Raw genomic sequence first — 26,419 nt, forward strand, 5'->3', positions numbered from 1 at the left:
TCCATCCTCCTAATTGCTTTTCTGGATTGACGTTCCCACATAAACACTGTTTGTGTTGACTTTGACTACACTTTAACCCTTTAGTTAAATGTCTGCCACTTCATCACTTTCTTGCCCTTTCCGTCTCCCAGTTATAAAGGGCAGAGTGGATGGGAACTATCATATTATTGATTCTTAATCATTGACTTATTCATTCGTTCATGTGTGTACCCCTTTAATCCTGCAGTTGGAGATGGGTTTAATTACTTATATAGTCACGGGTAGCTTCAGCTATGATAACTAAAGCTTTAGTAATACAGGTGTGTGATTCCAGAAAGTTTTAGAAAGATCATCAGAAAGGTAGTTCAAGAATAATAGCTGTTTAAGTCCACAGCTAGGTTAGTTAAAATATTAATACTCATATGAGATTATTCAGCTGGCTACGCAAAAGAGTACAGAGGAGGACATCATGGCTGACTCAGAAGAGATAGTAATAAGGAAGAAAATTAAGAATAATTTCCTAGATAAGCAACAGAGCCTCATTGCATAATATTCCAGTTTATGGTGAAAAACGGGAAATAAATCATCTGATGATAATATCCTATTGGGGAGGATCCCTCAGACCAACAACTGTATGGAAAAAAAAATCATTGATCTACCACTCATTAAGCATTTCTCAAGAGGTATGTGTTACACAGAGAGGCTTCTTATATTTAAATGTTAACACCCTAACAGATGTTTTGTGAGCCAGTCCAACCACATTTACTGTTTTAAATGATGGTGAACATAAGTGCACAGGTATATGTCCCAGTTGAAATAAGACATGGCAAACTTTAGCTTATTTTAATATGCTTATTGTTTACTTTGAGATCAGTTTCCATCTAACCTTTCTTCTACGATACAGTAGTGTGCACATGCCAGGAATAAACCCTTGATGTTATTTCCCATCTTTCCTCTGGGTAACCTGCTTGATGTCAACAATAGATGGCACAGCATCTTTGCAAATAAAAAACCCTGATAACCTTCAGCGTTCTCCAGAAGGTGAACCTAACTATACTACCGTTTTTGCAATGACTTAGCACTGAAGCGCAGGCAAAGCTGGTCTTGGTATAGTAATATGTCCTTTAATTCAGGACCCTTATCATGAAACTTTATTGTAGCTAGTAGTACACAACATACCATGATGTTAATTTAAGGCAATATTTAACTAATTTCAGAGTTCCAATGCATTTATTCCTAATGTCTTTTCACATTCATACATGAAGGCTGTATTTCTTGCATGTCATATCTAGCTGTTTATGTCTACACATGCATGGAACCATAAGTCCTTTGGCTGACAGTTTATACAAGTATTTGTTCTAAAAAAAAAAAAAAAAAAAAAAAAAGTATGCTTTGATTATAATCTATGCCACAGCTTTACATGAATCATGGTTCAAGGCAGACATATTATAGTTTTGTTTTATTCAGGAGAAAAGTTTAAAGTTTGCAGGCCTGTTCTTTTTCAGCATAAACATATCCCACCCCAAAAAAAAAAAAAAAAAATCAGTGTCTCACACCCTCTTGCTGTCTGTCATATACAAAAAGCAGCAACACTTAAGTGGCGTTCAATCCTTTATTGATATGCAACATTTGGTCACAAAAGGTTAAAACCTTAGCAGTGGGTAACAATTTTGTAACAAGGCATTTATACCATCACCTGTTTATTTTAAGGAAGCAACATTAATGGAATTGTATCGAATTATTTCTTTACTGCCCACCCCTGAGACGCAGAACAAGGTGGAGGGTGGACTCCTTCTGGATGTTGTAGTCAGAGAGGGTGCGGCCATCTTCCAGCTGCTTGCCAGCAAAGATCAGCCTCTGCTGGTCAGGGGGAATGCCTTCCTTGTCCTGGATTTTGGCCTTGACGTTCTCGATGGTGTCACTGGGCTCAACCTCCAGGGTGATGGTCTTGCCAGTGAGGGTCTTCACGAAGATCTGCATGCCACCCCTGAGACGCAGGACAAGGTGGAGGGTGGACTCCTTCTGGATGTTGTAGTCAGAGAGGGTGCGGCCATCTTCCAGCTGCTTGCCAGCAAAGATCAGCCTCTGCTGGTCGGGGGGAATGCCTTCCTTATCCTGGATTTTGGCCTTGACGTTCTCTATGGTGTCACTTGGCTCAACCTCCAGGGTGATGGTCTTGCCAGTGAGGGTCTTCACAAAGATCTGCATGCCACCCCTGAGACGCAGGACAAGGTGGAGGGTGGACTCCTTCTGGATGTTGTAGTCAGAGAGGGTGCGGCCATCTTCCAGCTGCTTGCCGGCAAAGATCAGCCTCTGCTGGTCGGGGGGAATGCCCTCCTTATCCTGGATTTTGGCCTTGACGTTCTCAATGGTGTCACTGGGCTCAACCTCCAGGGTGATGGTCTTGCCAGTGAGGGTCTTCACGAAGATCTGCATGCCACCCCTGAGACGCAGGACAAGGTGGAGGGTGGACTCCTTCTGGATGTTGTAGTCAGAGAGGGTGCGGCCATCTTCCAGCTGCTTGCCGGCAAAGATCAGCCTCTGCTGGTCGGGGGGGATGCCCTCCTTATCCTGGATTTTGGCCTTGACGTTCTCAATAGTGTCACTGGGCTCAACCTCCAGGGTGATGGTCTTGCCAGTGAGGGTCTTCACGAAGATCTGCATGCCACCCCTGAGACGCAGGACAAGGTGGAGGGTGGACTCCTTCTGGATGTTGTAGTCAGAGAGGGTGCGGCCATCTTCCAGCTGCTTGCCGGCAAAGATCAGCCTCTGCTGGTCGGGGGGGATACCCTCCTTATCCTGGATTTTGGCCTTGACGTTCTCAATAGTGTCACTGGGCTCAACCTCCAGGGTGATGGTCTTGCCAGTGAGGGTCTTCACGAAGATCTGCATGCCACCCCTGAGACGCAGGACAAGGTGGAGGGTGGACTCCTTCTGGATGTTGTAGTCAGAGAGGGTGCGGCCATCTTCCAGCTGCTTGCCGGCAAAGATCAGCCTCTGCTGGTCGGGGGGAATGCCTTCCTTGTCCTGGATTTTGGCCTTGACGTTCTCGATGGTGTCGCTGGGCTCAACCTCCAGGGTTATGGTCTTGCCAGTGAGGGTCTTCACGAAGATCTGCATGCCACCCCTGAGACGCAGGACAAGGTGGAGGGTGGACTCCTTCTGGATGTTGTAGTCAGAGAGGGTGCGGCCATCTTCCAGCTGCTTGCCGGCAAAGATCAGCCTCTGCTGGTCAGGGGGAATGCCTTCCTTGTCCTGGATTTTGGCCTTCACGTTCTCGATGGTGTCGCTGGGCTCAACCTCAAGGGTGATGGTCTTGCCAGTGAGAGTTTTCACAAAGATCTGCATGTTTGCGCCTGTATAAAATTTGATGGATATTAATTAAGAATTAAAAGCAATTTAAAACATTTGACATTACTCCAACACACACACACACACACACACACACACACACACAAAATCAGATAAATATGAATAAATAGATAAAGATGAATTATAGATTAAAAAGCTCTCCCCCCCCCCAAAAAAAAATATAAATGCATTAGAAATTACATTACTTTAAGTTTAAGCTCAAATATGGATTAAAAAGAAAAGCTTATTTAAAAAAAAAGTATTAAATAATATTACTATGAAGCGCCTAAGAATGAGAACGGCAGGAGCCATTTCAGCCCAAGCGCCATTTTGAGATCTCAGTGACCTTCCTTTTGTTCAGCAGCCGGTAATGGAGGTTACTGGAAATGTTGAGTCACTGCTGTAAGCGAACGTTACCAAAACGCTGCTGCGTAACAAAAGGGTAGTAAAAAGAAAGAAAATCGACTATGAAACGACGACGAAATACGTATTAACTTTATATAAGAGAAAAATATAATTCGGAAGGACTACTGTATTTTGGAGACCTTTGTTACCTCTCGTTAGCGCAACCCAAATATCGTTCAACACAATGATACTAATGCAACATATTTATTAAAAACAAACGTTTCTGGAATATCAAAAGATATAGAAATAGGAAACTACTTACGACTGGTAAGTGAGGCGAAAAACTGCTCTGTGACACGAAATCGTCTTTCTTTTTTGTTTCACGTAGAATTGCGGGAGCAATGTCTAGCAGTGTGTTATATAGTATGGAGGTGCACACGTCATCCAGAAATCTCCATCCGCGTTAATAAGTAGTTCCCACCCACCCAAAAGTCACTGCTTCAATATTTATAAGTCCAATATTTATAACTTGGTTCTACAATAATATTTTTTAAAATTAATTTACTCATAAACGTAATTATTTCAAAGTCGAAGCTATTACGTTTGCAAGAATGCACTCATAAATCCTCCACCGCGGAATGATATCATCTATGCACTACGACTCTGGAATTTGCTCGAACCAGCACAGCAACGGGAATCTTCCCCGAGCTTCTGATTGGATGACACAGTTGTTTGTTTGATCAGCGATTGGTTGCTGTGTTACAGTAAGTAACGTTTCATGATAAAGTTATGGTTATGTCCAATGACTGGTTATGACAATAAGGTTAAAAAAGGAGCTTAAACGTGACCTAAATCGACAAACCATTATATATATTTTAGGCTATAGAAGTATAGGCTACGTGTCACATTCAAGCGTCGCGTCATGGATATAGATTGAAAAATAAGAGTTCGCCATGTCAGAATGACTATTCGTATGACTAACACACCGAAGACTGACATGTACACTCAGGAAGTGTGTTCATCTCTATCAGATATTTCAACCTTTAACAGATGGCAACGCGCTTAGTAAATGTAATAGCAGCTGACGCGACAGCGGGATATTTTAAGGCGGAAGTTCGCCTCTATGGCCGACCTCATTTATTGTTTTTTAGCAAGCTATCCTTATTACACTGCGCATCTAAAAAAAAAAAAAGAATGCGTTAATGATAAATAGTCAGGACATCAGTACAAAATACTGATTATGGGCACACCGTGTATGCATAGATGCACAGTATATGCACACCTAACGTTGATGATAAGCAAGGTTTAGCAGACCTGATGTGCTGTTTTCTGTGTTGCCAACTTATAGGGATCTGTTACTGTGTAACTTAAAATTAAGTAGCTTATTCAAATGCTAGCTTGGTTTATTTGAATCTAGTTGTTATCAGTGAAAATATGCACATAAAAGTTACTATAAAGTAAAAACATGACTAGTATGTTTCTCTTTAGTCTCATGATGCACATGCACAGACAGGTCATTGTCAAGTCTCCACTGCAGAGATAAACCTGTATGAGGTGTAGAAATTCAACTACATTATCTACATTGCTGAACACAATGATAAACAATTAGTTTCCTCATAGAGTATAATAAACTTATTCAGGCCTCACAGACATATTTGTGGCTTGGGCTGAACAGTTCTAACAGCTTTAGTGTAATGCTTCTCTACTTTGTAAGTCCCTCAGGTAATATGACATCTCTTCATTTTATTTCCATGAGCAACATCAAGAAAACACGAGTTCATCTAGTTTTGGCATGTTGTCAACACCCAGTTGAAACTAGAAAATTCCAACAAGGTAAAGTCAGACTGAACATTGTAGGGAATGACTGCAGGTCATTAAGTGATCTATCTGTTTAGAGCATCTAATTTTTTGTATTTCCTGGTTTCCAAAGTTTATTTCCAGGACTGTAATTACTAATCAGTGCCCACTTTTAGCACCCACCACTATTTAAGGTAGCACTGTAAACTAAATCATCTTGGGCTCATGGGGCCTTGTGGGTTTCTATTTTTGGGAGTTTGGCTATAATGCAGCTCTGAGAGCCCTGATTCAAATAAAATATGTATTTGGGTCACAGCATTCTGTTAGCCCACCCCTCTGGCACTGTGTCATATGAAACCCAACTCATGATGCACCACGCCTTTGCTTTCCAACACAGAGCAGGGCATCTGGCTGATCTAGTTCTGCCTCTGAGGAATGTGTTTGTGCAAGCCTGCTGTACCTCGCCCTGCCCTTTGTTATGTGGACTATCTCAAAGTGTTCCAGGAAAAGATTGCAAGCAGGAAGTAGGTCTGGTTAACATGGAATCAACATGTTCACACCTTGGAAAAACAAGAAATCTGACTTTTATTTTAAATATAAAATGAGCACATGAGTTGCTGTGTTTGAATCAAAAGCTTAGCTTCTGTAGGTAAAAGGTTCTTTATCAATGCAAATGTGGTTCTTATCAGAGCTGCACTTTAATCAGGTTCATTGTTTTCCATGACAGGATGACTGGAACTTTTGGTTGGGAACTCCACGTCAGCAAGTTTCACAACTAACATGTGACACCCTTTCAACCTGAACTTTACGTAAGACTTGGATAGAGACATTCTAGCATTTTTCTTCACGTGGCTTAAAAAGGTGAATCCTTACCAAATCTCACTGTAAATGTATTTATACTGATTCAATTACAGCATGGACCTGGTGAAACATACAGGTGGCTGCCACTGTGGGGCTGTGCGATTTGAAGTCTGGAATTCCCCAGACCTCCATGTTTTTCATTGCAAGTATGAACAATTAATTCAGTGATAGAAACTAGGTAGTAATTCTGGAACATAGCCTAAACTTTCAAATATATTATTCATGCCATGTTGAAGGCATTTCAAACAATGCTGCACATACACTTTAATCCATATGAACTGATATGTTCTCTCCAGTTGCAGCATTTGCACAAAGAAGCAAAATCATCATTTCATTGTGCCAAAAAATCGCTTCATGCTCTTACAGGTAAGGAACTTTGTTTGAAACGCATTGTTTTATTCAATATACAGTACTGTGCAAAAGTCTAGAGGCACCCTTATTTTTTATGTATTGCTTCCAAAGGAGCCAGACTCTTATAATTTTTCAAAGTGGTCTTAACCATTGATTCTTCAGGCTTTCTGAAGGTTGTCAAAAAGCCGGAATTAATTATTCATGAAGACACTTATGGCTTATGAATCTATGAATCATTCAAGCATAAAATAGCACCTAACTCAAGCTGTTAGCTAAAAACATGGAATATCTTGGCATGGTGTGCAGTGTCCTTAAAAAAATTGAGGAAACTGTAAGGTGGAGGACAAAAGAATGACTGGCAGGCCTGTCTCCAGCAGATGAGCAGTATCTGAAAGTCATGTTGACTGAAGACTATTTAAATAAATTACAGGACAGTTCGTCTAGAAAAATTCAGGCTGTGTGGAAGAATAAAGGTGGCTATACCAAATACTGACTTTCAAAGTCATTCAAATCTACTTTTGCCTTATATACTGTGTTTCCATGTATGTTTGCACATATATTAAAATAAATTACTGCACCTATTTTTCCTAGAAAAATTAGGGTTGACTCAAGACTTCTACAATCCTGGATATTTAAAATTAACATTGAATTTTAGCATACTTTGGGTTTTTTTTTTCATTCTTAGGGTTTGGAAAATCTGACCACGTACACATTTAACACTCATGTTGCAAAACACACCTTCTGTAAAACCTGTGGAGTTCAAAGTTTCTACACACCACGCTCCAACCCAGACGGATATGGTATGACCCTGACAACTCACCGACACACTTGGTCTCATGTGTTGTAAACAGAATTCAACACCCCGCTAATGTTTACTCCACACCAACCAACCCAGATGTCTCTTTAATGTCATGTTTTTATGCTATTTGTAGCAAACAGAAACTGTATGTTCACAGTGGGATTTGAATGCAAATCAAATGACAACCTTCTGTTATTCATGTCTTCATCTCAATTAGGCATTGCTCCACATTGTCTGGATCCAGGTACTGTGCACAGTGTCACAGTGGAGAACTTTTGTGGGGAGAAGTGGGATGAAAGTATGCAAGTTCACGAAACTATCAGAGACATGTCAAAACCAGAGGAAAACTAACGCTACTGTCATATAAGAAACTTTATTTTTCAATCAGCATGACATCAGAAACATTCAATAGTACTTTCATTGGTCTTTAAAGTAATAAAAAAAAGTCATAACCCCTTGGAAAAGCTTAAATACTCTATATTTTAATACAGTGTTGTAACTGAGTCAATAAACGTTTTTCTGTAACAAAAAAGGATGAGAAGTTTCTTCTATTATTAAATATTATCTAAAAAATAAGTGTTTAAGAAAAATGTATATCACCTACTGCTATTAACAGAGTATCAAAGACATTTGTAAACAGCTTCTAAATTCCCTGTAGTGTAAGAAATGTGGCAATCAGTGCATCAGAGCTTTTAATAGATCTTCAGGTTCTTTGGTCCCTGACCAATGGTTTGGAATGTGTTTATGAACATGTAGCGTGAGAACGTGATGTAGAGGTAACGAAACCACAGCAGCTGAGTGCGATGGCACAGCATGGCAGCCTGAAAAAGACACAAAGTTGTTTTTAAGGGAGATAATACAACTCTAAGGTTGACATGTTAAAATCTCAAATAACAAACAGCCAGCAGTGGTCCAAACAGCAGCACAAGCACCAATGTACTTAGTGTCTTGACAAGGTAATTTCCATCCTCTTTATGGCTTGCTTTTTCAGCACCTACACTAACACACAAAACTGGGTTCAGTCAGAAATGTCCATGTTTTTGTAAGAAAATCAGTTTTTCGTTTACATTTAGTTATTTTGAAATTGTTAAAGGTTAATACTCGTCAGTCAGTAAACCAGCAACTCTTCCCCACATCAAGACGACATTTGACGACCTCTGTACCCCAAATGACAAGTTTTGACATCTCAGTACATATGAATAAAAATGTGGTTTGATGCCTGTTAGAACAGTTTCTGGGTTTTTCTAAGGTGAGCTGCACAGACAGTGACGACCCTTGCTAACTTCTGATCTACATCCAGTCATTTTGGTCTAAAAGCAGGGCTGAAACATGATAGAACCACTCATTTCTAAAAGGAGCTTCAAGAGTTACTACACCTAACAGGCTTTCAGGGGGTAAAACATTGATGATTATAATCCAAACCAAAGCTGTTGTTTCTGTAATCAGCACAACAAAGAGTTTATCTAATGATCACTTTTACTTATAGCTTGCATTAGGAAACAATGTATTGTTGGAACACCGGTGTGCTGGTTGCTGAACAACAGTCTTTATTAGAAAATGTGCAATAATAATAGTGTGCAATACTTATACACTTATTCTTCATTTTATTACTAAGTTAAGTTACAGTGTTGTGTCGTGTTGTATGTAGTGCCGCCGTGGGACAGTTTTCCAATTTCATTGTACTATTGTACTATGTACAGGGGTGCACATAAGTGGTCCGCAGGTGCGCATGCGCTGTCAAAATAAAAAACGCGCACCAGATAAGAAGTTGTCCGCTAGAGTGGGATTTTCACGGCATATTCTGCACCACATCTCTGTGCGTTTATCATTTGTTTGAAGCCAGCTCACCTCCTGCAACCACTTTTCCGAGAATACGCGCTTCTTTTTTGGTTCGGACTCCTTCTGACATTTCTTTGGAGGTGGAGGAACACCAAAGTAATTGCTTAAAGGAGCTTGCTTCTTCGACATCTTTAAGATTTCTGAACAAATGTCTGTCCTCCTCCAGAAAATCTTATGTACGCAAACGCGCGTTGCAACTTCTTATCTGGTGCGCGTTTTTTATTTTGACAGCGCATGCGCACCTGCGGACCACTTATGTGCACCCCTGACTATGTATGACTGTGCAATGACAATAAAGAGTTATCTTATCTTAAATGCAGATATTTTATTGGAAAACATTATTTGTAATAATGATTCCATTAATCATTGTCCAGGATGCATCCTATTCAGAAGTGTGAACCACCTTAACTGACTCCTTTCAATGTGGGGGAGTAGCGGCTCTACTATCAGGCCCCCCCAAATGACCGCACTTCTCGCTCTACCTCTGAGAAAGAGTCCAGCCACCCTTTAGAGGATGTTCATCTCTGCAGCTCGTATCTGCGATCTCATTCTTTTGGTCACTACTCAGAGCTCACGGTTGTAGATCAATCGATAAATCAACAGGTTTGCTCTCTCGTCACCACTACAGATGACTAAAGTGCGTGGATCACTGCAGACATGCCCAATCTGCCTGTCGATCTCCCGGTCCATTCTCCCCTCACTCACATTAACAGCAGTGTCATGTTATCTAATATAACATGAAAACATTTCCAACAGTTTCATGTTAGATAAAATGAAACTGTTGGAAATGATAACAGATAATTGACAAATGTGCTTTTCCTTCAAAAACAGGGACAGTTTGAGTGTTAGTGTAGACTGTACATGATCTTATTAGAGTGTGCACTTCTCAGAGTAGAGAACATAAAGTCCTGCCAACACACAGTATCTACTTGGAGGCTTACTTTGGCTTGCTTGTAGGGCTTTGAGCCTATAATACAGCAGACACATGAGGGCAGAAACCAGCTGAGGGGAACATCCAGGAAGGAGATGTACTTCCTGAGAAGGCCAACGGTCACCAGGGAGAGCAAAGTGCAGTCTGGGAGAAAAGACAGAGCTGTTAATGTTTTTAAATGCTTACTTCAGAAGTATACAATTAACGAGGCCATCGTCCAGGCTCCACGCCAGCACAACGTCATCGTTTGTGATACAGTTCATTTGAAGTGAGAATGCCTGGTACTGCTATGCTACACAAAAACACAAACTGTCAGTACTTCTTTCAGTTATTGTCTTGTGGCGGAAACACGTGAACCTTAGAGGTTTAGGAAAAGAGCAGGGAGCTTTGTTTTATAGCTGAGTGACGAGGATTAATGTCACTCTGAATTCTCATCTACTTCCCCTTTACTGTAAGACCAGTCTAACAGCTGAGGTGTAAATTCCTACTAACAAAGAACCACAGTTAATGGCATGCTGCTGGTCAAGATCATCCACTGAGCTCATGTGGGCAAAGCGGATTGACGAGCTTCTACCACAGAAACAAGTGTGTTTGTGTTTATGGTGTGGGTTCATGATTACCTGAATGTCTGTTTCTTATCACCTCTCTCCTCAAACATTTATGCTTTGATATGGCCTGTGGGCTGTAATGTTTATCAGATAAGCAAATAAGGTTGTGTAGCATGGCCCCCCACCTCACTGTCCTACTTTTCCTTCTACATTCTGTTAGAAAGAATTCCCAGAATTTATCACCACGAGAACTTAGAAAAACAAAGTGAAAATCTAGTCATTTTGGAAATTCCTTTAAAAAAATAAAATAAAAAAAGATTCCTCTTAAAGAAACACAAAAGACATTCTAATATCTGCGGTCAACAAGTCTTCAGAAGTTTGATGGTACATTCTTATCACATTTAGAGTTTAGGTCCAATTCATTCTTCCTGCTGCCACCAACAGACCAGCGCCTTTAGTGGAGATACAATGCTCATGGGGCTTTTATGAACAGTAGAGGGCACTGTACATTAACAAACCAGCCAGTGTACTTTGCATGGTTCTCTGCAAAAACGCAGCTGGAGAGGTGGCGTTTCTCCTGTAAAAGAACTTTGCATTTTAATATAAAGTGCTACCTAAAGCTTTCATGATGATGAACATATTCACAACAAGCATACTGTACTGTAAGCAGGATAAAGTACCCCAAGAATTACTTTTACAGACGACTGTTCTGAGAGTGATCAGTGAATCTAACGCTCCTAAGCTTAGAAACCTCTTAAAAGTTCTCCCAGTGTCAAACCTACCATTGGGTACTTCTCCAGTGGAAGCGAGATGCCTGTAAGACAAAATAGTGAACATCAGTGCTGCACACAGAAAATGTCATGGAAGTGGCCACTCTGCGTGTGTGTGTGTCGAAGGATATATCAAATGCTGGGAGGTTTTTGGAAGTTTTCCTGCACTTGCATTTTTTTATGCAATGGTTATTAACATGCTGACAGAAAATGACAGCACACTGTCAAGATTTAGAGGCTGTGAAACTCGCACTCAGCCTCTCCCCCTTTTGTGTTCCAGTCAAATGGGAATTTCCAGATTCGATCTGGAGAGCACAAATCTCATTAAGGCCCACAAATGAACAGAGAGCCTTATGAGAGAAAAGAGCACGGCTCACTGCACAGACAGGTAAGTGTGGTACAGGGACTACGATGTTCTCTTCAGTGTGCAAAACACTTTTTCTTTTCTTTTTTTTTGTTTCAAACCAACAGTCTGATGCAACTTCTTGCTTGGCCGGCCTCTCCAAACCAAAGCTGCCCTCCCACCTCACCACTTCAGGGACAGGATTTACTGTTGCTTGCTGGGAGCAGAGCCGAGTGCCTCTGAGGACTCTGTTTGGATGACCTCTCAGCTATGTAACAGACCAATTCTGAAAAACATGGTGTGTGTGTGTGTACTTGTGGGGAAACATTTGGAACGATGGATGTTGATGTGGGTCCAAATGTTCAGCATTTTCCTGGATTGTGTTTAATGATAGCAGGGTGAATTGCTTTCTGTGTTTAAGTCACAGAGTATCCCCTCAAAATGGCATCTTAAAGTTAAGGAACTGAAAAAATAAAATAAAAAGGTTTTCCTGATGGCAAAAATCTTTAAAGTCTTTCCTGTACCTGACGGCGTTATAGATAGCTATGTGATTGGCATGGCCGCTCACGCCGCTTCCATCGAAGGTCAGCACCTGAAACAACAAAATATGTCACTGTGTGGGTGAAAAGCCAGAGTCTGGGTATCTAGAAGCTGAGGCAAAGGCAACAAGAAAGATTTTCTTAGGTTTATGTGTGTGACTGTGGAGGCTTTTTGGCAGCCGACAACTGATATTTAAAAGCCTTTTTTGTGCATGCATGCTTGCGCACCAGAGGAAACAGGTGAAAAAAAAAAATCAGGTCAAAGGGAAGAGAACAAAACTCAACTAAAAGACTTGAAGTGTTTGCTCTGCTCAGGCGATATTCTACCATGACTTTGCAATCAAGCACAAGTTTAAGCAGCCAAACCAATATGTTATAAATAACGAATGATCTTTGCATCTAAGTGCAAAAACACTTCAACCAAAGAAACAACATTATTCAGTTGGAAAAAAGGAAATGGAAGTCTGTTTCCTCTGTGCTTTCCCCTGCTTATATTCATTAGAGAAAATGTTTTCTTTGCAACTGAAAGGACTCTTTAAGTTACTTTTTCACTAAAGGTGCTTTTGGCTGTGATGCATGACAGGATGGGAGGAGACTGCCTGTTTGTTTGTTATCTTTGATAGCCAAAAAAGATCAGCAGCTAAAGCAGAATAACTCAGTCGTGCTTCTCCATTTTCTACCATGAAGACCCCCACCCCACGCCATTACTGCTGCTGTACTTTCTATGACTATTTTTGTTGTTGCTGAGAAAGAAATTGTCCAATTCTCAATTTACATCATTCCCATTAACTAATAGTGCGGAACTGCATTGAGTATGATAAGAATCTCTGCATACACACAGAGCACAGGCCATTTCCCCCTGGCTTCAAGGAGCCTCAAAATGCAGTCTAGTTAGGACTGAAAAGGAAGGCAGCTGACAAGGTTATTATGCAGACCACCGTGAAACTGGGATAATCAACAAGGAAGCTGCGGTGCCAAAACACATTGTACAAAGAAAACAATACAGTACATGTATTTCTAACATATAATGGCGGGGAAATTGTGCGGTGACACCGAACAGGAAATGACACAAAAGCCACTTCTTTGAAAGGCACGAACCAAACACAGAGTGGGGCGTACCATGTTGATGGAGTGAGCTCTTATGTGCTTCAGGATTTCAGAGGAGACCAATGAGACGCTCCATTCTGCTTTGGGATCATCTGGGAGTTTTCTGTAGGGCAAAAAAAAAAGGAAGAAAGGGACTGCGGTTATGTATCCAGTTAGTATTAAAACAGAGTTATACAGTGTGTGCTTTGTAACCAGTTTGAACATTTAACACAGCATTTTATTAAAAAAAAAAAGGGCTGTTGTAGAATGCAAACATGTGGGAGCGCTGGGAAATACAGAGGTTATGGGTCTGAAGGCCCTTAGTATTGTGTATATCTGAAATGCCTGGAGGCCCTCGTTTCCACAGAGTGCACATCAAACATCACACTTGGCCTGCTGACTCTCTTGGCCCACTAACATGCACACTCCCTTTAGGCTATAAAACGGAAGCACTGCTTTCTATGGTTGTTCAATGTCCTAAACTCGAGAGACAGAGAAAAAAAGAAACACAATATAAACACACTCACTTGCCACTGCATTAGGTACACCTGCTCATTAACATAAATATCTCATCAACTGATCCCTCAGTGTATTTAACCTTGTAGACACGGCCAAGATGACCTGCAGAAGTTCAAACTGAGCATCAGAATGGGGAAGAAATGTGATTTTAGTTACTTTGAACGTGGCATGGTTGTTGGTGCCAGATGGTCATAAACGGCTTATTTGTCCTGCATGAGTATCTCTACAGTTTACAAAGAATAATCAGAGAAAATATCCAGTGAGCAGTTGTCCACTAGGTGAAATTTCTTGTTGATGTCAGAGCAGAATGGCTAGAAGACTGTTCGAAGTTGCTAGGAAGGCAACAGTAACTAAAATAAGCACTCATAATAACCATAGTATGCAGAAGAGCATCTCTGAATGTGCTGCATGTTGAATCTTGAAGCAGATGGGCTACAGCAGCAGAAGACCACAATAAGCGCCACCATCCCATGAGCATCGTTTAAACGTCAAAGGCCACCCGTGTTTGTTGCTGACCACGTCCATCCCTTTCTGAGTTATCCTGTTGGCTGCTTCCAGCAGGATAACTCAACATGCCACAAAGCTCATATCATGACCTTGACAATGAGTTCACTGCACTCAATGGCCTCCACAGTCACCAGATCCAAGTCAAACGTTCGGGATGTGGTGGAAGGGTAGATTTGCATCCTGGATGTACAATCGACAAATCTGCAGCACTTGTGTGATGCTGTCAGTCCGATATGGACCAGAATATCTGACAAATGTTTCTAGCTCAAGGTAAACTTGTGGCATGTACGTGTACAAAGTCAGGGAAGAAACAAAAATATTTAGAACAGTAGTTTATAGATTGACGTTGTTTTTTCTTTCAAGGGAAACGTATAGATAGGGAGATACATCAATGCCATGACATACTGTTGTACACTTGGGCTAACATGTGGGTGGAACATGTGAGACTGCATGCATGTAAGTATGTAGAGCCAGTTGCTGACATTTCTTAAGTTAAAAACAGCAAACATTTGCCACCTGCATATTCTCCAGTATGAACATTTTTGAGTCTGTTTACAGGATGAAAGAAGGTGAAATACATACACAATGTAACTAATTGAGGAAATCACCAGCTGATTAACTGTTAGCTGCAGGCTTGTATATAGACCGTGCATGGAATGGGGGTAGGTGCGGCTGTGTGTCAGCAGCTGCGTCCCTCCCCTTCATTGCTAACAATGAGCAACGAGTGGTCAGGCTCTGCTGTAAGAGGTGGAGGATGGGGTTGGGTTGGAGGGCTGACTGTGTCATCAGAAGGAGGGACAGAGGGTTAGGGGTTCACAGATAGTTTAAAACTGTCTGTCTTCGAGTGAATGCCCCACTCTTACACTTGGATACCAGTGACCTACATTTAATAAGAGCAGTGTGTATGGACCTGCTTTGGGCTAAAAGAGAATAAAGCCAGAGTGAGATATTCATGATGCATTATTCTCACTGCTGCATTTAATCGTTTATTACTCAAAACATTTTTGAATGACTCTCGATAACTGTAGCTGTGCGAAAGCTGGGAGAGGAAGGAGGAGAGAAGAAAAAAAAAAGAACAACAAAAGATAAAAGACACCTGACCTTTCTCAAGCAGGATGTAGGCTGAGTGTCAGCTTTGCCATGGCAACAGTGCAAAATGTCCTAAAGTAACCTCCCCAGCTCCCTTTTGCAGCTTTGCATGTGGATGTCTAATTGCTTGCAGGCATCTGTATGCAGTTGTTGAACTTTGGCCCACTAAAGGGATTGTGTGTGTGTGTGTGTGTGTGTGTGTGTGCGTGTGTCAGAGAGGGCTTGTTTAGTCTGGTCACATGGACCACAGGTCTATGCAACTGCCAGACTTCTGTCCACACAGTCAGATTATATGTCCTGCTGGGAATGGCTGAGATGCCACTACGCGCCAATTGTACGCCCCTAATATCCCAGTGTAATAAGGCAGTTACAACTATAGTAACAACACTAGCTTACACGTGACGTTTCATGATAATTTACAGACATGTGCGGCTGCAGGTATGGCCAATATTTACCCATATTTAACTATTTGCAGAAAAAGAACCATGATGGAATAGGTGTGTGCTATTCACCATGGAAATTATTATCTTACTGTTGTTTTGGAAGTAATTTGTGCAGAAAAAGAGGGATTTAATGTGACAAAATTCAAAATTTGTTCTTGGCTGCAAGGTTTGGTGAATGGAAAACTAACAGTGTGACTACACAGAGGCCGGTCTGTGCTGCTGACAAATGAATCTTGAGTAAAAGTATAGCCAGAGGTACTGACCTCTGGCTATACTCGGGCTGGAACATCTCATCACAGTTTACTTGGCCGTGCCATGAGCTTATAAATCAGCCAGGACTATTTTTAACCACTGATCAATGTATATTTAATGCTTGTGTGTGGATGTGCTGTCTCTGCTTGCGAGTACCACTTTCCTTTCCTGAAACTTGTGCTGAGCTCTGTGTTTACATGACTACAGAGAACTACACTAATCCAATTGACAACAGACGCTATTAGTTGATTGTTTACTTCTGCGAGAAGCTTTCTGAGTACACGTGAAATATGTTAACAGGGAAGTACAATTATTGAAGCCACAAAGAAATGAGGTAAGCCAGACAGAGTGAGACTTCACTTTAGTCTGATAGATAATGTCATGAAGAAGAAGAATGGCTGAATTTGTGCAGCAAGCAGCTATAATCAAGTTCCAGGGAGCAGAAAGAGGTAATGCCGGAGCAAGTGGAGAGGCAGCAGAGCGTGCTCAGATTGAGCTTGATCACAAAGGCCCCAACATGCACCGGGGCCCCTAGATACTGTCAACACAGCTGTCCTATTCAGTGTGCACTAAAGGGAAAATTATAATGTAAAGAAAAAGGCGCATGTTATTCCTGTGATCTTGGAGAACACTGATACAGTTGTGAGTGAGTACCATCGAAATCTGACATATAAAAAACACAATCCTACGGCCTTCTTAAAAAACAGAAAATCCAACAGGGCCCACCCAATCTTAAATCTTCGTAGGTTAAAAATTGCTAAAGCTACCCAGTCACATGCAAAGTGTTACTCACCTGCCACTGGGACACAAACTTCAAAAGAAGAGCAGTAAATTTAGGTCAGAGTAATGAGTAATATCACAAAATCACCACCAAATATAACTACAGCTCACCTGCAGTACCGTTGTGGCCCACCAGGAGGCCCCACCCCAACTTTTGAGAATCACTGATGTGGACAATAAAGTAAAGCCCAAGGCTCGCAAAATTTCAAAATCTCTGGTAGCCCTTCGGGCAGGTATTCTTCAGTTTTTGGTAGCCCAAAATAAATTTAAGTAGCCCGAATAAAAAAGAAATCAATTTTTTTATGTTTTGTTTCCGTTACAATATTATACATTAAAGTATAATATTGCAACAGAAATAAAAATTAATCAAAAAAATTGTTAAAATGCAAATCACAACAACTGTATAAAAATTACAACCATCAACTCAAATACTTGGTTCAAATTGAACAGAAATTTCTATGAAGAATTTCTTGTAAGAACTGTGTAGAACATGAATCAGTCTGTGTCAGATCCTGAATCTGAAATTTCCAATGAAGTCACAGGTAAGAGGCAAGTGGAACCAAGATCTAGGCCATTTGCTTTTTGAAGTTTGCAAAGACTGCTAAATTTTGCCAATGGTAGTTCACTCTTTGCAATATAGCACGCTGTTCTAAACAGCTTTTTCAGGAGTTCTTGTTGTGCTTGATTTATTTTTAGTATGTTTTTTTGCAATTGCTGTTTGTTCTGGGAAAGATACTGCAGACTGGGCAATAATGCATTTCTTGCATTTCTCATGGGTTCTGATGGGGTCTTTCTTAAAATTACTGGTCCCAGTAACAAAGGCGCTTGTCGACTCAGAAATCAAATGAAACTCACAACACGCCTGGCAGAACATCATGTTATTTAGCTTGTCATATTCCAGCCACAGAAATTCTTTTGTCCATGAAACCAAAAAAGCTGCGCTTTCTTTTGGCCTCATAGTCTGATTTGTCATAACTTTTCCGTTTTGTGGTAGGCTTTTCTTTGGCTGCCCCTTCTTCACCCTGACCTGTCTTATTTGGCTGAGCAGAACTAAAATACCAGCGTAAATCCTGCTGCTTTTACACACGTACTTACATAACGGTCAGCGATTCTTTGCGCACTCAACCTCTCACATGTTTAAGCTTGCTGCGAGAGATTTCACTTGTCGCGTTTGAATAGTAAGCTAATGAGTGATAAGACGATGTCAGAGGAATTGGTGCGCAATTAATCGTCACTCACCAATCAGTGCTGCTGCTCTCTGCACACCGTTCGCGCAATTGCAAAATGAAAGTGAAAGAAAAAAACAAGCGCAAATTCAAACGCGATTTCAATATGTCACATATTGACAGTGGCTCATCGATGCCAATGACATAATTACTCAACTACATTGGCGAAAGAATGCAAAAGCATAGACATATATTTTCCTTCCTATGACAGCCCGACGGGCAGGGCTGAGTTAGATTTTGGTAGCCCGACTGGAAAAATCGCTAGCCCCGGGACGTCGGGCTAGCGATTTTGCGAGCCCTGAAGCCATACTAGAAGTTCCAGAAACTGCAGTTCTTTCTATTTGACACTTGAGGCTGGCTTCAAAAGTGAGTCATTCCAATAAATATCCATATGGAAATAACCAACTTCAGAGATGAAACTGATATGTTTACAAGCTGATCTAAAAATGATTTTGGTTGTCATTGCCAAGTTTCCCCTTTGTAACAGCTGATGACTTCCTATAAGCAAGCACTTGGTGACAGTGGGAAGGAAAAACTCCCTTTTAACAGGAAGAAACCTCCAGAAGAACCGGGCTCAGAGGAGGGGCAGCCATCTGCTGTGACCAGTGGGGGTTATTATGTACAGTCAGCACATTATTTAGTGTTAGTTAGCTAGTGGTTGCATTACAAAAGGAGCCACATCGAACAAAAACCCAACAAAAACTCTGTGGCTCTAAACATCAGCTATTTTCCCCAATGACTAAAGCATATGGGATCAATGTTTCACAGCTGGAGGGACCAAAAACAGAAGAATTGTAATATTTCTTTATATCCTTTGGATCTTTCCCAATCCTCTCCAATATAACACAGCAACTTTGTGAAAAAGGCTCAAAAATTACTGAGAGGCTGAACCCAAGTATGCATACTTTTATGACACACTGATGTACAAAAGAATTCACTTATTAAAACCTGCCCAAAATAATCAACCAATTAAATAAATCATTCTGCTCACTTCCCCCCTTACTTCCTTGTTTGGAGGGGATCAGGTGCTTAATATCAGCTATCAGTATCACTCCCTGTACCCATCTGACAAACCACATAATGATCGCCAAACATCGCCAAACAATTTTATTTTAGTGAGATTTACAATGACATATATGTGTTCACATGAGTATGCAATATTTATGAATATTAGAAACACACCTCAGTATAAAAAAATAGATTATAAAATTAGGCAAACGTGAACATTATAAGCTTGATGTGACTAAAAGATGTGCACAAATAGACGCACACTGATTCTCCTATTCAAATCGTAGAAATACGCCTCTAAATCTGATGGCTACATAGCCCTATCCCTGCTGAGATTATGCCTAAAAGACAGCACTGCCTGTGTAATTGAGCACTGTTTGACTATTGTGTGTTAGATTTCAAGCTTTGAACTTGAACAGAGGGGGTTAAGAGCAAAAAGCCAAAGACTGGCTAGCTGTGTACAGACACACTAAGGGAAAAACATTTTGGAATGACCTACATTAGCAGTGCTTAGAGCGTGGCCAAAATGTATCCCACAGTCCTTGGCAGTTGCCTTCAGTAGACATGGACAAGAGGAGGAGGGGTGGGATAGATCGAGAGAGCACGAGAGAGGCTGACTGTCAGAGAGTGGAACTCAGGCTCTTAAAGTGCTGATTAGGTGTGTGTTTTGGGCAAACAACAAAATACAAAGAAAGGGAAAATGGGCCACACTCCAGTTCAGCAGAAGTGCAGAGAGCCCTAAGATCAAAGTTCAGCTATATTTTGTGTGCACAAGATGATAAAATGGGAAGTGTGTGCATGTGAGTTCAAAAAAAGCACACACACACACACACACACACACACACACACACACACACACACACACACACACACACACACACACACACACACACACACAATACTCTCCAGGGCAGACAACCTGGGCAGTCTGCCAGCTTATAACTGAGTTCCAGGTTAGTGCAGAGTTCATACAGCTCTCCTGGTGAGCCAACATGGAGACACTCACATGTAGGCAGCCCTGATGTTCTTAGAAACCACAACATTTTCAAGAAAAGCTGCACAGTTGATCCACAGGAGAGGGGAAAACAATACTCTTTACCATTACCTTTTCTGTGTAACTTGACCTCGCCAGCAGGCAGAGACAGACGACTTTCATTTGCTGACTAAAAGCCTTATGATGCATGGCTTTTGCTTCTATTGTGCTTTTAGCTGTAGCATAACCTGTTCTGTGTTTCTGCAACAAAACTGGAATGCACGGGCATCTTTCTTTCCGCAAGAAAATTGTTGTGCCACCAAAGAGTGACACAGTTCTCTTTAACCCCTGCCTCCCTGAGACACACACTTTTATAGATTTTCCAGTGGAACTAGCATTACTAAAAGGATCACCTCATACACATCACTGAACCTTCAATTGACATAAATGTCAAGTTTTGAACACAATACTGAAGAATAAAGGGCTTTATTTAGGTCGCGTCCCATTTTATATAATTTAATTCCGTACTCAGGAGAAAAATATCATCATGCAACTAACATGATAAAACTTCCAACAAATACTTTCAGCTCCGGTACAGACATCCCAGTGTGCCCAGTTATTTTTTCCCAGGGATCGCTAACTAATCCTTTGTGACTGCTTAAACAGGCTGATTGATTGCTCCGGGTGTACAAACAGGCAAATGTTCTTCTAAAGACTTTCAAAAGTAACGAAAAAGATACTTTAATGATAATTTGTTCTATAAATACTTGACTCTTTCAAAGATGCCCATTTAAATAGATCTGTATATACAAGCTGTAAATGGATAAAAGGATCAATAGACTGATTCCGTGATGGAATTTTTAAGGTCTTTAAAGAGCCTTTTGTCCCACAGGGCTGACCCATCGCTGCCTCCAGAGCCTACTCATATATTTCCCCTGTGACACAAAGGTAATATATCAGGTCAGGCTACATCGGAGCTGTCACAGTGAGAATGAGAGGGTTGTGATTTGTGGTCAACTCTGTTATTTGTTCTTATAGACACTGGTTGGCAGGGAGGGGGTGATGAGCTCCAGCAGGAACACATGCTGAGACCCGACTCCTTAATTGAGGGCAGCATACATCAATGGACAACGCACACATCTGTATATTTAGTGGCACAAACTCCCTGATTGTGAAAGGCAAAAAACTGAATGACTGTTATTTTTATGTTGCATGCTTGGGGTAGATGGCTTCTTACTTGTGGTTTATGATGATGATTCTGGACACTGGTATCCCCAACACGGCACAGCTGTTCAGAAGTTCTTTTTTACGCTGAGCACCTTGATTGTAGTAGTTTCCTGCGTAACATGTAGAGGTCACATTAGATGTTAGATATGGTATTATCGCAGTAGATTATGTATAATTAGCAGTTTTTATAGTTTTAAATATGGGGGTGGCGTACAGATGGCCTCTGGAACAGGACTGGGGTTTCCCAAAGAGAACTCTGAACAACAGCCATGTTTCTTGTTCTTGTACCACTTATTGGGAAGCTTTGATTGCACTTCTGGTACCTGACAACTTGTTTTTAACTTAAGCAGTGCTTGTCACAAAGGATGCAGGCTTAAGGTAGGTACTAAAATCATTCAAAATTCAAAAACAAAACAGAAGAAGAAGAAGAAGTAAAATAAAAAGAAGGACGAGCCACACAGACAACAGGGAGGTGTGCAATGACATACAGAAAATGAACATAGTTCACAACATAAGGGAAGGTATGAAGGCACATCGATTATGTTCTCTTTCAGTTCTTATACTTTTTTTTAATATTTCAAACCAAATTGCAAAAAATTGGGAATGCTGTCTGAAATGTGAATAAAAACAGAATGCAATGATTTGCAAATCTCCTAAACCCATATTTTCTTCACTATAGAAGACAGGTAATATATTATATGTTTAAATAGAGGGATTTTACTATTTTATGAAAAATATCAGCTCATTTTGAATTCGATGGCAGTAACATGTCAGAAAAAAGTTGGAAGGGGGCAACATAGGGGTAAAAATGTAAGTAGTTCTACAAAAACTAATGGAGAAACAAACTGCAATTAATTAGGTTAACTGGCAAGAAGGAATGAACGTGGTTGGGTATAATAAGAAATATTAAAGAGGGAGTTTCTCTGAAGTAAAGATGAGCAGAACTTCCATTGTCTGCAAAACTATGTTTTCAAATTGTGAAACAATTTCAGAATAATGTTGGTCATCATAAAATTATGAACACTTTAAATATGTCATCATCTACAGTACGTAAGATCATTAAAAGATTCAGAGAATATGGAGAAATCTTTGTGAGCAAAAGTCAGCACAGGATGCTTGACCCTGAGACAGCGTTGCTTTAAAAACAGGCACGGTTTTGTTATGAAATCACTGCATTTGATCAGAAACACTTCCCAAAACCCTTGTCTGTGAACACAGCTCACTGTGCTATCAACAAATGCAGGTTAAAGCTCTAACATTCAAAAAAGAAGCCATATCTGAATGTTGTCCAGAAACGCAGCTGTCTTCTCTGGACCAAAGCTGATTTAAAATGGACTAAGGAAACTTGGAAAGTTACTGTGATTACTGCTTGTTGTTAAAAGAAAAAGAGGGGATGGTGTATAGTAATAAACATTGCCCTGTTCCACTTTTATTGAGAAGTCTTACTGCTGTCATATTCAAAGTGATTTTTTTAAGTGCATATTTTCTCAGCTTAAACATCTGATATGTTTTCTATGTTCTATTATGCGTAAAATATGGTTTTGAGCTTAGCAAATCACTGAATTGTGTTCTAACTTTTTACACAGCATTTTAACTTTTTAGGAATTGGTGTTGTACTCCTGAAAGATGCATGAGCACTTGGTACTCTTGTGGTGTAATAACTGCTGGAAAATTAAGGAGCTCCTGTATGTCTGCAGAGCATTGCATGCACTCAAACGGGATGGATAAATCATTAAATGTGCTTGAAGTTACGGTTTGTTAACTCATTTCTCCTCTGCCTGGATCTGCTCTGTGTGCATACATTTATGTTGGATTTGAGGTGTGGTGACAATAACAGGGAGCAGAGGAGAAAAGCTAGTGTGATCCTAACTGACAGTAAAACAAACAAACAAACAAAAAAGTGGGTACAAGTCTTTAATTGGTCTATATATAAATATATGGTTCTATCCGATTAGCAGGTAGGACCACTTTTCATTTTAATTTTCTGTATCTTTATATTGGTTTTTTTTCTTGAGTATGCAAATATGAGTGTGCTGTCACCGTACCTTCAGACAAACAGAGCAAATGTACGGTGGCATTTAATTCAATGAGTCGTATGATCGTTGGCGCGAAGAACATACACTCGTCATCCGGATGCGCAGTTACGACCAGAGCTCTGATATTCTCGCCGTTTGTTTCTCTGCTTGATGGAGCATTCAATGCACGCTTCAACGACTTCACCAAAGTCCGCCGATGTCGAAAAAAAATGCATTTTATCAAAGCCAAATAGGACAAAATTATGATGACAGCCAAGTACAAAGTCATTATTTTGACCGTTACCGCATAAAATCCGTGTAAAAACAAAAGCCTGAAGTGTAAATGGTTCCATGTGTAACCCCCCCCCAAAAAAAACACCCCCCCGCAGTCTTTTAACTGTTACTAACGTTAGGCATTTATTAATTAACTCAACAACTGGAAGTATAACTCAATTCAACAAGCATGGGTTCACATGTTTATTCCCACGATTGCCATATTTTTTGTACTAATTGCAGTCTCGGTGACTTTTATTTTCGTTTCACTTTAAATAGATATATAATGAGAACGCAAGACAGAATAATTTTCTGGCTTGTCTGAATAAATATAAGAAGGAACACGTTTATATCGTTGTATAAATCGAGAGAAATAATCGTTTCTGAAAAGTGAAATAAAGAAAAAAAACACTGAGAACATTACCGTGTTTGAGGGGAAGATTTAGTTGTCACACCATGACATTGTCCTTGCAGATATATAACACTCCAAAATAATATTTTAAATTTCCTCGCAAAAAATGGCATTTGGCAGCCACTTGCTCTGTTTTCTGCAGAGTCTAGTTTTATTCGTATATACATATATTTTAAGGACTAGATATACCCTGGGGATTCATTAATAATAAGGGGAATCTTTTTTACTCTGCCAGGACATCAACCGACAAATGCGGCGCAGCCTTCAGACTGCACAGTCGTCCACAGCCCATAACCCGCGGATTTACAATCAACTATTGCCACATATTTCTGCACAGGGAACCCTTTCTCTGCCATCGATATATTTTCTTATAATGAGGTAAGTAAAAATAGTTACCATGCAGCACATCAACATGTCTAATTAGCACGCTATTTAAGCGCCCCGGTCTACGCTGAAAATCTGCCTTGCAAGATGGCGACGTGGTTGAGATTTCAAAGGTGAAATACGGCTAACTTAGCAAGCTAGCGACAACAACAGCAATATCTTAAACGCCACGACACTAAGCTAAAGCGTTAAAGTACCGCATATTTTAAAATGGACCTTTATTGTCGTGCACGATTTTGGCGCATTTCCGGGGATGCTCTCTGTTGTAGAAATAACCCCATTCCGCCGATCAAGATAAGATACAAATTCAGTTGCGTTTATATGACAGTGTGGCGTTAAAAGACAACAATAACAACGTACAACAGCATTATTTCACCATGAATGCCTGTAGCTGAGGCCAGGGAGGTCACCACAGTGCTGGGTTAGTGTGGAAATTATCAGAGGGACCACTGTAAATAATTTACTTGCTAACTTTACCTAGAACTTTACCGCGATACAAAGAAAACTGATGAAAGTAGGATTTTTTTTTTTTAATTCTGCAGATGTAACGACCCCAATCCGGTCGAATATTACAATTAAGACGCTGAGAACACACAGGAGCATCATTTTCGTTTAGCTGCCATATTACATTATTTTAAAGTGCGAGAGATCCAAGAAATGACTCCCATCATGGGTTTGTTTGCAAGTTACACTAACATACACTACAACTGAGAACGAGGCTATAGTCAGGCCCCTAAGAAGTAGAGTTCCAGATTGTAATGCTAAGCATACCTATGTCATTATTATTATGCTCTGCTTTTAGAAAACATCGTGTTAAGAAAGGTTTAAGGGATTTAATGCCCTGAATGAAGCACTGTAAGAGACAATGCATTCTGGAGCCTAGGAGTTAGCTGTTTCTTATTGAGAGGACACGTGTTAATATTTTTAAATTATTTTGAATTATATTTAGAAGTATATGACTTCCCTAGCTTCATCCTTGCGACTTTAACAAAATACTTTCCAGGTTTGGTTTGTGTGTCAGCTATGCTTGTAAATAGAAGGTCATCGCCACATGCTGCGATTCAGTTTTTTCAGAACAATAAAATGGTAATACTTCAGGCAGCTGTGGGGCTGCTGGGAACTCTTTTAGCAGTTTCTCTTATTTCATTTACCGCCAAACATTTTGACCTGAAATTGCTGAGCTGATTTGTTCTACCTGAATTTGGCTCAAAGCCAGAAGGTGCTGTTGAAAATGAGGTTGAGCCTTTTATAGATTTAAGAACCACATTCACAGACTGTCTGGTGCTGGTTTTGTGGAGATGATGATGATGATGAACACATTTGTCACTGCATTTAGGGTTTACAAAGGGAGCCATGAAAGTTATTTTTTTATTTGTTTTTATTAAAAAAAAAAACCCACCAGCAATCACCAGTTGGGTAGTTACAAGTTATTTTGTTGTTTGTAGTCTTTTTCTAATTATTAAAGTAGATCTCGGCCAGGGATTGAAAGGTAAATGGCCTGTATTTGTATAGCGCTTTACTAGTCCCTAAGGACCCCAAAGCGCTTTACACATCCAGTCATCCACCCATTCACACACTGGTGATGTGTGAAGGCACCCTGGGGCGCACTGACAGAGGCGAGGCTGCCGGACACTGGCGCCACCGGGCCCTCTGACCACCACCAGTAGACAACGGGTGAAGTGTCTTGCCCAAGGACACAACGACCGAGACTGTCCAAGCTAGGGCTCGAACCGGCAACCTTCCGATTACAAGGCGAACTCCCAACTCTTGAG

General features: G+C 40.6%; 4 protein-coding genes across 11 annotated transcripts in view; 2 read left to right on the forward strand and 2 right to left on the reverse strand.

Annotated features, from left to right (window-relative positions):
- Nucleotides 1-1,577: 1,577 nt before the first annotated feature.
- On the reverse strand, nucleotides 1,578-4,131 carry LOC146378733 (polyubiquitin-C). Its single transcript, XM_084941733.1, has 2 exons — nucleotides 3,998-4,131; nucleotides 1,578-3,335 (listed from the first exon to the last, which is right to left on the reverse strand). The coding sequence occupies exon 2, from the start codon at nucleotides 3,325-3,327 to the stop codon at nucleotides 1,726-1,728; it is 1,602 nt and encodes a 533-aa protein (XP_084797859.1). The 5' UTR covers nucleotides 3,328-3,335; nucleotides 3,998-4,131; the 3' UTR covers nucleotides 1,578-1,725.
- A 194-nt stretch (nucleotides 4,132-4,325) lies between these two features.
- On the forward strand, nucleotides 4,326-8,018 carry cenpv (centromere protein V). Of its 2 annotated transcripts, none has more exons than XM_084941740.1 (6): nucleotides 4,326-4,439; nucleotides 6,200-6,281; nucleotides 6,387-6,479; nucleotides 6,630-6,699; nucleotides 7,370-7,484; nucleotides 7,701-8,018. In XM_084941740.1, the coding sequence occupies exons 3-6, from the start codon at nucleotides 6,388-6,390 to the stop codon at nucleotides 7,832-7,834; spliced, it is 411 nt and encodes a 136-aa protein (XP_084797866.1). In that variant the 5' UTR covers nucleotides 4,326-4,439; nucleotides 6,200-6,281; nucleotide 6,387; the 3' UTR covers nucleotides 7,835-8,018. The 2 variants fall into 2 exon arrangements, with proteins under 2 accessions (XP_084797866.1, XP_084797867.1); XM_084941741.1 differs by lacking the exon at nucleotides 4,326-4,439 and adding an exon at nucleotides 4,500-5,996.
- Nucleotides 7,841-23,913, reverse strand: pigl (phosphatidylinositol glycan anchor biosynthesis, class L). The gene is made up of 7 exons (XM_084941736.1): nucleotides 23,609-23,913; nucleotides 21,574-21,673; nucleotides 13,573-13,663; nucleotides 12,439-12,506; nucleotides 11,584-11,615; nucleotides 10,264-10,397; nucleotides 7,841-8,304 (listed from the first exon to the last, which is right to left on the reverse strand). The coding sequence occupies exons 1-7, from the start codon at nucleotides 23,865-23,867 to the stop codon at nucleotides 8,176-8,178; spliced, it is 813 nt and encodes a 270-aa protein (XP_084797862.1). The 5' UTR covers nucleotides 23,868-23,913; the 3' UTR covers nucleotides 7,841-8,175.
- A 541-nt stretch (nucleotides 23,914-24,454) lies between these two features.
- The window catches only part of ncor1 (nuclear receptor corepressor 1), a 68,204-nt gene continuing 66,239 nt past the window's right edge, over nucleotides 24,455-26,419 (forward strand). For 2 of the 7 annotated variants that reach the window (XM_084941719.1, XM_084941722.1), the window contains exon 1: nucleotides 24,458-24,641. The gene's annotated coding sequence lies outside the window, so the exon portion shown is untranslated. Of the gene's footprint in view, nucleotides 24,642-26,419 lie in introns of all 7 variants that reach the window. The other 5 variants (XM_084941725.1, XM_084941721.1, XM_084941720.1 and 2 more) reach the window with 5 other exon arrangements.

The sequence above is a fragment of the Perissodus microlepis genome, chromosome 10 (assembly GCF_051167445.1).
Source record: "Perissodus microlepis isolate ML-2025 ecotype Zambia chromosome 10, ASM5116744v1, whole genome shotgun sequence".
Lineage (NCBI taxonomy): Eukaryota > Metazoa > Chordata > Actinopteri > Cichliformes > Cichlidae > Perissodus > Perissodus microlepis.